Below are 11,817 nucleotides of genomic sequence, written 5' to 3' on the forward strand. Positions count from 1 at the left end.
GCGCTGCGTATGTTTAGCTTGCTTTAAGGCCAAAGTATACTTCGGTTTTTACTCATACACGAGGGTCCGTGTACACCATGCGTGACGCAAATGACATCACCAAAATAGTACGCGTGCACTCGTATAATGTATAATGAGTGGTTCCCTGCATTATTTTAGGAAAACGTTTTGTGATTACAATATTGAGCTGCTGCAATGGAGCAGCTCTAATGCGCCATTAAAATGAACAGTGAAAGTAACAAAAGCTTATACAATACATTTTAACAGGTATAATTAAGTGTGGAAATAACTGAAGGTAATATCTGTTTGTTAAATATTTCTGTACCCAATATTTAAAAAAAAAAATACAAATGCTGTGAAAATATCGGTATCGGCGAGTACCAAAAATGAAAGTATCGGACTCGTTCTGAAAAAAGTGGTATCAGTGCATCCCTAATTGCTGTATTGCATGTTGAAAGCAGTCATGAATTGAGTCTTCTGAATGCTTTATATCAGGAATGTCCATTTCAGTTAGGATTGAGTTTATTCATGCACATCACTATAATCTTAATCAAAAAGATTAAAGGGATAGATCACCCAAAAATTTCACTCAGCTATACATCACACTAGGGATGCACCGATATGAAAAGTTTGACTGATACAGATAATTCTATATATATATGAAAGCCGATAATCGATATGTTGGCAGATAAATCCACATTTTTATATAATTTGAGAGCCTGATTACAAAAAACGTCTCGCCATTAAAAGCCATTAAACACTTCAACATAAATCAAACATAAAGCAGCCTTACAAATAAATAAAATAATGCAAACAAGTCCCTAGATAACATTACTTGCGTGTAAATAAATCAAAAATCATGTGCCATGGATAAATTAAACCGAATAGACTCTGCACCGACAATAATGACATTTTTTATTAAACCATATTGTTGATGAAAATAATAATAATAATAAAAAAAAAAGTGGTAGTTAATATTAATAAAATATCAATGATTTTGAAAAAGAAGTATCTTAAATAATACCATTGTTTCAAATAGCAGCATTTCTGTTTAAGCTGCGTGCGCTGTTGCTGAAGAGCTGAATGAACACCGGTAAACTGAAGCGCTTTGTTAGTGGGTTAATTATGCTGTATGAGAATCAGATATTTATACAACATAAACATAATATTATAACTTATATATGCATAAAAAGACGCAAATGCACAAGTGATCTTGAACCAAGTTACGTGCTTGTCAGTTGTGTAACTCGATGCGCTCTTCTTCCCGTAACAACTCGCTGAAACAAGGCAAATAAACCCAAATAATTCACAACTTTTATTGCGGTAATATTCTCTTTATAATGTTATGCATATGACATTCCCAGTTATACTAGTTATTAATGTTGTGCACTGCTGTTCACGCTGTGTGCGCTGAAGCTGAAGAGCTGAATGAACACCGGTGAACTGAAGTGCTTTGCTGGCAGCTTATTTAACTCAAGGAAACGCATCATATATTAGATTAATCAGATATTTATACAACATAAACAAAATTTTACAACTTATATATGTACAAAAAGACGCAAATGCACAAGTGAACTCAAATTAAGTTACGTGCTAATGTGTAACTTCTGTTGTGGATGCGCTCTTCCCTCAACAACGCGCTGAAACACGACAAATTAAACCAAAGAATTCACAACATTTTATTATAATAGTGTTCTCATTATAATGTTATATATATGATAGTCCTAGTTATTAATGTTGTGTGCTGCTGATTGAGCTGCGTGCGCTGAGCTAAGATGATCACCGGTAAACTGAAGCGTTCTAGCTTAACCAAATGCATTCTATATGTGATAAATCAGACCAATATGCATAAAATAAACACAATATTACAATGTACAATTGCACAAAAGGCTGCAAATGCACAAACGAACTTAACTGTGCTGGTCATGAAGGTGCAGCGCCATTGTGAATGCGCTCTTCCCGTAACAATGCGCTTAAACACGGGCACACAAAGATTCCATAACATTATTTAAAAGTAATGTTCTCATTATATTATGACAGACTTGCCCTGCACATGTTGCACTTCACTGTATTTAACTTTTCGAAGTGATTCCAATAATATTTCAAGCAAATAAATACCATCATGGCGAACAGTGCGCATCTGAAGTGTATCTGCAGGAAATAATACATTATTTATCGGCTTAAGTATATCGGCAACATTTTCTTATCGGTTCGATAATGATAACATTAAAATTCATATTTATCGGCCGATACCGATATGGTGGCCGATATATCGTGCTTCCCTACATCACACTAGGAAAAAAAAGTAGGTTACAATTTCCATTTCATGCTGACTTTAATGCAAGTTAGTGGGAGTTTTTCAGACTTTCATCTTAAAGTCATAATGCAGTAGAAGTAGCGACAGATCTTTTCTTCCATATTGTGATGTACATCAGAATGTAACAGATTATCAAAGTATTATGACGTTTTGATAAATTGAGGTAAAAAAAAAACATTAAACGTGCATGGATCAATTTTTCACAATAAGATCAAAATAGTTAGAATTTTAATGTCATGCTGACTTTAATCTTGTGTTTTTTTTGTGTGTTTTTTTTATACAAATAACGGAAAAAATAATGGTAACGCTTTAGTTTAGGGTCCGATTCTCACTATTGCTTATTAGAATGGATATTACTAGTATACTGACTGTTTATTAGTACCTACAAAGCACATATTAATGACTTATTCTGCATGACAATATTTTAGATACCCTTACTCTACCCCATACCTAAACTTAACAACTACTTTACTAACTATTCATAAGCAGCAAATTAGGAGTTTTGTTAATAGTGCGAATAGTTGTAGTTAATAGTTAGTGAGATAAGTTGGTGTTAAAGGGGTCATATGATGAAATTTCATTTTTTCCTTTCTCTTTGGACGTTAGGTCAATTGGTCACTACTCTCTGGAATACTTAATTCTGATTGGCCAGTCACAACATTGAGGTCAAGTCTTTTGTATAATGGTTGTACATTTCACTATTGTCTGTGGCAACTTACCACCATTTATTTTCCAAATCTTTCTTTCCCCACCAACGCAAATTAGAAAAGCTCAATGTAGATTAGGGCTGTGCAATTAATTGCATGCGATTGTCATGCGCATCTCGTCAGTAAAGCCGGTTCCATGATTAGTAGTATATTTCAATTTTGATGCGTAAAGTCAACACCAATATTTAAAAATCTTAAAATGCGTAATGTTATGGTACAACTTCATTCACTTTACCTGTCAAAACTGCCTTATTCTTGTCTTTCAGCGCTGTTGTAAAAGAGGTTAGTGGTGCAAACACAGAATACCTAGGAGAGACCAATAAGAAAAAGAAAAAGAGGAAACAAAAAGATTTCAGAGAAGAGGAGGAGAGACCGAGGGATAAAGAAAAACTTCATGTGGAGCTTCAAGAGACCAATGGAGTGGAGACTCCTAGTCAGATAGGCAATGCGGGCAAGCAGAAATCTGGTAATCCCAGCACAGATGTTATTATATATTCTGTTGTAGACTTCATAGACATGCTTTTTTTTCTTTGTTTAGTACATTAATCTCAAACTAAATTCCTGTAAGGCCACAGCTCTGCACAGTTTTGCTCCAACCCTAATCAAACACACCTGATCCAGCTAATCAAAGTCTTCAGGATTGCTAGAAACTTCCAAGCAGGTGTGATTTGAGCTGTGGCCCTCCAAGAATTGAGTTTGAGACCACTGGTTTAGTATTTTAAAGAATATTGGGGAGGTGCATTTGCTTAAAGGGCATCATCCATAACTATTGTTAAACTTAAAACAGAAGAGTTAAACTTCTGCCGTTTTCTGTTACAGCTGCCGTGATCGTTTGGGACAGCCAGGTTCAAGACGGCTACAAGCGCGACCAGAACCATCGAGAAGCAGAGGGCACGTCGAGAAAAGGCCCATGCTCTGCTCCTATGGGCTGGGATGGCAAGAAAAGCTGTGATGTAGTCGAGGAGCTCCTCAAGAACTCCTCAAATAAAGCTTATGGAACTGAGGGTGAGTTTTCAGTCATATGTCAACTAAACCTTGTGCGCGAGACCTCTCGGTTTCCCTGAGAATTGGAAAACTGTTACAAGTAGTTCTTAAACTTATTTGTTAGGCATTTCAAATGAAAACGGACAATTTCTGTTTCTGTTGTGATTCATTTTAAATGGCCTGTTTTTGTGTTCAGAACTATACTGGGGAAAAATGAATGATGGAAAAACAGAAAACAATTGGTAGTTGAATTCTTACATTTTAAATTTTATATTTACTTTTATATGAAGCACAGGAAAAGTGAATAAAGATTAATCATATGACTTCAAAAGCTCTTAAAGTTCTCAACCACACCTATGCTTGAATTCTGAAATATTGACCGCGTCTTGAATGATTTCATTCAACAGTCCTCAGTTGGGAAGGAGATCGGTCGGCCATTAGCAGAGATGCTGCAGAGGATGCACGCTATGCCCAAAACGAGACCGTCATTGATGAGTGGGACAGGGAGTTTGACAGTGGAAAAGTGAGGACTGTCATTTACTTTTATGCATTGCTTACTCTAGGTTATTCATGTGGACTGGTACTAGTCAGTCGGAATAGTTTACTACTTGTGCTATTTTTGCAGTATGTGCACAGCACACTGTCTGGAATACTGTATTTACTAATAAAGTAATATCAGCAGTATTTTAAGCTCTGTTTCTTGACTTAATAAATAAATATATATATATATATATATGTGTGTATATTTTAGTGTTAGACCTATATATTAAGTCATTTAATCTCTTTCCTCTTGAATAGGTAAAGAAAATGAAAAAATACAAAAAGGAGAAGAGGAGGAATGGAAATGTCTTCCAGAAGATCCAAGAGCATCGTAACATGTGGTCAGTCACACCGGGAGGCAGACGGAGCAGTCTGGGGTTTCGCCATTGAAAGGTACACTTTTTCTTTTTTTTCTTTCTACTCATTTCTAGCAATAGGGCCTTTCGCACCGCGGGAACCTTTTCATAGTACCAGAACTAATTGTGGAACTACCCACTTTTTGGCGTTTTCGCACCGCCGGAACTGGGTGTGATTTTAGTACCGGACTGCTTTTTTCGAGAACCAAATTAGCTCCTACTCCGGAGCAGGGTCTAACCAGCACAACTGGTACTAATCGCGACGCAAGTAGACATTGATTGGCCAAACGCATATGAAAACGGTACTGGGAAATAGTTCGCGCAAAATCGTCCCAGTACTTTAGTACTGTACATTTAGTTCTGGAACTAAAGCGGTGCGAAAGGCCCTATTAAATACTTTTCCTTTGCCAGCTACAAAAAGTACTAAACAATTATCCATTCTTTCTATTATACGTTGAAGAATTAGAAACATTTTAAAGTTTTACATTATAAAACGGATAGTTCCGGTCCTTGATTCTGATTGGTTGAGCCGCGTTCAAAGCTGTTGTAAATTACTCTACAAACATACACCTTTGTTTACGTTTGTCTGTTACTTGGCAACCACTTTGTTGCGACCACAACTGTTTCTGAGGAACTACATTGTTTAGTGGAAGAATACTGTTTTTATTTATATCATTACACATTATTTGCTCTGTTTTATTTTGTGAAACCTTACTACGTATATGGAATAACCGTTTTATAAAAGCAATAAGCCCCGTGAAGCCGTGGTTTACAGTTAATTTATAACAGCTAAGGGGCATTGTTAGGCATGACGCAAAGCTTTTTTTTTTTTCTTCAGTAGTTTTTACTGAATTTACTGAAAGTGGCAAATCACATAAAGCAATGTCCTTTTGGTGACGCTAAAACCACAGGTCAAGTCTTCTACATCAATTTTATGTCATCACACTAGTTTTAGCAAGAAAAGGTTTGTGCTCCAAAATAAAGCCTCCATCAGTAAAATAATGTGTAGGTTAAGATTAGGGGTGGAACACATCAACCAGGTGCTGATAGCGCGCACGCACAGGTGAGACCTGAACAGCACACATTGATATCTGTGTTTAAGCTAAACTCATTTAAGCTTTAAACATTTAAGAGCCAGAGGACTTGAGCTCGTGCGCGCAGTGAGAAGATTTGTGCGTCCGAATCGGGCAAACCCGTGCCTTAGAACGCGCGCAAATATTAAGCTCTCTCTGAAGTATTGTGTTTGAATGGACAAATTCACACAAAAATTGTCAAAATGCCCGTCTCCGTTACTCTGTTGTATTTATTTGTGCTGTTGCTTGTAGTTCGATAGATTCTTCTTCTTTTCTTGATTTTTATTTGACAGTATAGTTTTTGCCTAAACATAGCACATACCGAACCGTACCGAAACGTGACTCTAAAACCGTGATACAAACCGAACCATGAGTAAGTTGAACCGTTCCACCCCTAGTTAAGGTGGTTTATAATTAAAACGTCTTTATTAAATGACTCTTGAGCAAATGTCCTATCGCAGTTATTAAATAGTTTGTGATACAGTAGCAATGTTTGCATTTTAATATTCCGTTCACATGCTGCTGTTCGAATGTGAAAGTTACTAAAAATAAGTGAACATGAAGTATCTTTTTCCTTTAGAATTCTGTTTTGTGAAGAACCGTATCCATCAGCTTGAAAGCTTTTTTTTATTTTTTTTATAAATATATTCAAACTTGGATAATGTTTATAACCAGCTGTTTTACTGTCTTGCTTGATCCCAGTCGTGTGCCCTGACCAGACCAGTTGCCTTATTGGATCAGCAGCAGTCGGATCTGTCTGAGGTTCTTCTGAAGAACACAAGAGCGCAGCAGTACTGTGAAATCAAGCCATGAGGCTGAGGTCATCTCCTGAGGCTTTAGTCACCGTCTGAAATCCAAAACACACACCACTAACGGTGCCAATATGATCTTTGGATCATAGGAAGGAAGACAAACCGGAGAGTTTGCACACTGTTAACCTTTAATGATCGGAATTATTCTTATTGTAATACGAACAAATGTTTACCAGGGCCGGTTTTATTTAGGCAGGACTACACAAGATGGCGAGCATTCAGGCTGTGATGGCCGGTGATGAAAACTATTGTCTTTTATTGAGAAGAAAACCCTCACACTTTCTAAAAACGGGAACATGTAGCCCCTCCCTCCAATGACTCAACAAATATCATTGTTCCCTTTATGGAAGTTTTGTTCGCTAAATTATTTTGCTTTTTCATATTTGGTCCAGATATTATTAGGCAGTTATTTGCCTGAATGGATCATCTGTTGGAGGAAGTAGTGTTGCCCTGCTGTCTTGCATTGCAATACATTTCTTGCTTGTGATTGTATACTTTCATGTCTTGCCTGCTTGAATACTAGCCCATCCTCCTCCTCCAACTCCCCTTTGCAGTGTTTGATTTTGCCATATTTTAAAGGGAAATGAGCCTCTTGTGACAATTTCCACAGTTTCTATAAGATTTCTCCTTGGATTTCCCAAAACGCCACCATTTCCAGTCAGACGACGTGGTCTTTTATGCACAGGGCTGCATACAACAATGCAATACATTTCATCCATGTGAGCTAAAACATGGGCCTTAACACAAACCACTGTGTTTCTGCCAGGACGGCTGAATTATTTAATAATTGGAGTATCCCTTTGTCTTTGATTTAGCGTGTCTCATCCTGTATCTCTTTCCTACTCTATGCAACTACAGCAATCCCTCGGATGCCCTGCGAAGGGGTCAGTCCAGGGTAAAACTCAACAAAAGCTGGTCCAAATGTCATCTGTGTGAGCTGTAAACACCCTGTCCGTTAGCAGTGCTATTATACATTGGGTCAGAATGATGTACATACTTATCCACTCAAGAGCCGTCATAGGAGTAAACCAATGTTGAAGCCTTCCTATTTAGGACATTGTACAGTCTACCTTGTGCTCTCTGTGCCCTCCTCCAGTCATTCTTGTTGTTACAGACCATCCTTTCATGAATCCTTGGGTTTTAGAAAAGTTGCCTTGGTTTAATTTAAAAAAATGAATAGAACATGTTGCAAATTATACTTATTAAAACATGTTAAAATGCACATTGCTAAATGGAAGCCTAATGTATTTAAGGTTTGTGGAATTGTAAATGGGAAATTTTATTAACCAATAGATGCGTGTCTGGAAGACTGCTCTGAGGTCTTGTTCAGGACCCAGACACTATGCGCTCTGTAGGATGTGTCTGTATTCTCTTAGAAATTCATTTGAGATAGGTTGTTTTCAGAGACTGAAAGCTAAAGAACACACGAGTGTCTTTGTCATATTTGAATTGATAGTTCTGCACCTAATGCCTTTTCTGAAAACAAGAAGTCATTCAGTATTGCAAATACATAAATGTAGATATACTGGTGCAATAAAGTTGTGATTTTTGTGAAAAGCTATTTTTCTCTATATTTTCAATCCAATAGCAGAAAATCTGACTGGATCTGTTTCTAATATAAAAGTATTGTATTGTTTTGAAAGTTTCAATTGACAAAAAGTCAAATAGTTTGTCACTAGATTATATATAAAATGTTTAGCTAGCCTATATCTTACCTTGAACTCCTTGAATGGTTTTTTTTTTTTTTTTTACTTCACTTAAAAAATATGCTCTTGAGAGTCCGAGACTCGTCTCAAGTCTGTCTTTTTAAGACCATCGGGACCCTTAGCTGGTCTCAACTAGTCCGAGCAAATATGGTCTTGGATTCAGATTTGAGTCCGACTCTTATCCAGACTCGAGTACACTGTTGCGGAATAGATGTATGACCTTTTATTTTAAGTAATTATTTCATAAGCTGATTTCTTAAATACCAACATTAGTGTCATTTAGTCCTTTAGAACTAAAAAAAAAAAAAAAAAGCTTTCCCTTGAAAATGCATTTAGCATGCAGGTATCTTATCAAAGTGCCTGGCACATTTTCATGCAAATTAAACCTACTGACTGAATAGAGTCATACAGTGCTTTTGATGGTGGTGCCTGCTGAAAAGGCATGATTACAACAAGATCAAGGCATTGGAATGCTTTTTATATAATAAATGAATATAATAATATCCAAATTATTATCCAAATTGTGTATTGTTGAACATTTGATTTAAAAAACATTAATGCCTCCTTTTGCTACTATAACTGCTTACTATTATTCCCCTCTTCAGGGGGTTTTTACATACTTTACCCCTATGGTGTACTTTAGAAGACAGTACACACCTTGGATAACTGCAAATGTGTTTGGTTATGTAAATGTTACTGCTCCCGAATGGAAGTATATCAGCATATGGGAGTTTGAGAGTCTCAGAAGCCACACAAATGAGTGATCATTGATAGAACACATGGATAGAACAGCCATGTAATTCAAACACGAGAGAAATTCGTTTTCACACAAGATGCATGTTTGTTATTTGGAACCAGTCAAATGTTCAAGTCTGGAGTTGTTTGTGATCAAGAGTTGAGCTCCACAAAATCACAAGCTCCAAAATTACGAAAACACATGTTCTGCTAACCTATTAATAGTAGTTTTTTTTTGTTCTGAAAATGGTAATTTAGTCATATTCATTGAGCTAATGACAACATTATTTGCGGAAATTCCCTCTATATCTTTACTCAATTCATGAAGCAATTTTTGCGCCGATACATTTTATTGCTTTCATAATGGTGTAGTAGCTAATGTTTCTACAATGAATTTACTGTGGTACTATGAACTCTTTGTTTCGGTTGCCTCTACAATAACCAGATTCAATATGTAAAACAAATCAATTATGATTAACAGAAACCACAGCATGAACTTCTCAAGATTTATTTAATGGTTTGGGGAAAAAAACTAATTGTGTCCCTATTGTAAGCTTTCCCTCTATTTTTAAAGAAATTAACTTTTGCATGACCTGTCTAGTCATCTGTGCTTACTGGATATTTTTAAACCTTTTTGATTCATAATCATTTGGATCATTTTGTGAACAGGTTCTATAACTTTTCCAGGCTTCGAAATCACAATAATAAAACTGATATTTTAGTAAATTTTGTTTTGTCATGACAGCACAAACCCTGCAGGTCATGGGACAACAAAAGTTTACTTTATTTCTGTAAATTATATGTAAAAATGATCCAAACACAGGATATTCATAGACAAGAACAAACAGGGCTTAATGAAAGGTTAATTTAGTTGGGCTCCATTTTTAACTATAATGTTGTAGTTTGCGCATTAAACATTCTGACTCTATTCTGCTAAAATGGTTGATTAGCCAAAATAATTTGTCTCATTTGAGCCACTTCAGAGTTGACAAATATCAGGATATATAATCAATAGACAATCTGTATTTTTTCTACTACCTCTTGCATAAACTGACAGCTGTTAATCACAACAGGTAATTAAATTTAACAAATTATCCATTTAGATGCGACTGCCATTTTGGAAGAAATGTTCTAATTACATGCATTTTGCTCACTGCGACACCTCCGAACAATGTTTTATTCTATGAGTCTTTAGGCCACTTGAATGAGTAAAACTCCTCCGACATGAAGCGCAGAGATAAGGTTTCTCTCCAGTATGCGGTCTCATGCGTGTGGTGTGAATCCTCCTGTGCACGCTCAGGCTTTCTTTGCACGTGAAAATCTTCCCACACTGAAGGCAGAAGAAGGGTTTCTCTCCGCTGTGGATTCTCTGGTGTCTCTTAAGGCTTCCTTTCTGCGTGAAACCCTTTCCACACTGGAAACATGAGAAAGGACTCTCTCCATTGTGGATTCTGATGTGAATCAACAGTTCCCTTTCAAGGGAACTTCGAACTGCATTCTCTAGGGGTCGCTATGGGGGAACACCTTTAGTGTGACCGGTGTCTGAAGCCTATATCTAAAAACGACAATAAAATTACCGGCGATAGCCTATACACGTCATTACCCTGCGTGGTAATGACGAAGGGATGCATGAGAATGGTTATGAGAAGATGCCACCTGTTGAAGAGACGCTGGCCTGCTATCTCTCCATGGGGAGACATCTTCTCTTAAGGCTCCCTCCCTGCCATCCAAACCCCTTCAGGAAAATACATCTTGTTTGAATAGGGCATACGCGGTAGCAGGTCAGGTTGCAGTCTCCTTGCACACCATGGTGGTGCTTCAGGCTTTTCAGGCTGATCTGCTGAAAGACCTGGATAAAGGCAGGGTCTATCCCCTGATGAGGTGGCTGAGTTGCGTCACACCACGGATCTTGCTCTCCGTGCCGCTAAGCAGGCAGCCACTGCCATTGGCAGATCCAAAAAAAATGGCAGCCATGGTGGTTACGGAGAGACATCTGTGGGTGAGTCTGGTGGATATCGGGTCGAAAGAGAAGGGCTTTCTTCTTGATGCGCCGGGTTCCCCTTCTGAGCTTTTCGGCACTTACGTCGAGACGGTGGTCGTGAGGTTTAAGGAGGCCAAGACGTGCTCAGCTGCCTTTAAATCCTTCATTCCACGAGGATCCAGGCTTCGGACTTCGCCTCCAGCCTATATCATGAGCCTGAGTCATGCGCGGGAGCCATGGTTGGTGAGTACGATCCATTTTTATCTACTCTACTGCTAGTTCTTGTGTGTTTGATGCTAGCCTTTATCTACAGCGCTACTCTGACCTGTTCTGTTTTTCTGACTTTAGGTTTGACCCACCTGCTAAGTCAGGACCTCCTGCTGTTGACCGATTACAGTGATGGTTTCACTCATCGGTTCTGGTTCTGGGCTTCTGAGGAAGTCTCACAGCATTAGGTCCCCAGTATAACGCTGCAACCTCAGGACCTGTGGGTCCTTCTCGTGGGCCAATACTCTTCTGAGTACATGCTTCGTGTAAGGGAAACAGGTAAATTTAGCTCAAAGGGAATCATTTAAGATTTTATAGGGAATTTGGACAGAATCACGG

At 37.8% G+C, this 11,817-nt stretch overlaps 1 protein-coding gene across 1 annotated transcript in view; it reads left to right on the plus strand.

Moving 5' to 3' along the window:
• LOC107732145 (ubiquitin carboxyl-terminal hydrolase 36) overlaps window positions 1–8,339 on the plus strand; it is a 27,126-nt gene extending 18,787 nt beyond the window's left edge. Inside the window, exons 17-21 of the mRNA XM_016543414.1 lie at window positions 3,291–3,490; window positions 3,844–4,029; window positions 4,416–4,531; window positions 4,807–4,941; window positions 6,680–8,339. Of these exons, the coding sequence (XP_016398900.1) occupies window positions 3,291–3,490; window positions 3,844–4,029; window positions 4,416–4,531; window positions 4,807–4,938 (634 nt within the window). The 3' untranslated portion in view covers window positions 4,939–4,941; window positions 6,680–8,339. The remainder of the gene's footprint in view (window positions 1–3,290; window positions 3,491–3,843; window positions 4,030–4,415; window positions 4,532–4,806; window positions 4,942–6,679) is intronic.
• Window positions 8,340–11,817: the final 3,478 nt, after the last annotated feature.

This window comes from Sinocyclocheilus rhinocerous, unplaced genomic scaffold (assembly GCF_001515625.1).
Source record: "Sinocyclocheilus rhinocerous isolate Xijiao unplaced genomic scaffold, SAMN03320098_v1.1 scaffold1450, whole genome shotgun sequence".
Lineage (NCBI taxonomy): Eukaryota > Metazoa > Chordata > Actinopteri > Cypriniformes > Cyprinidae > Sinocyclocheilus > Sinocyclocheilus rhinocerous.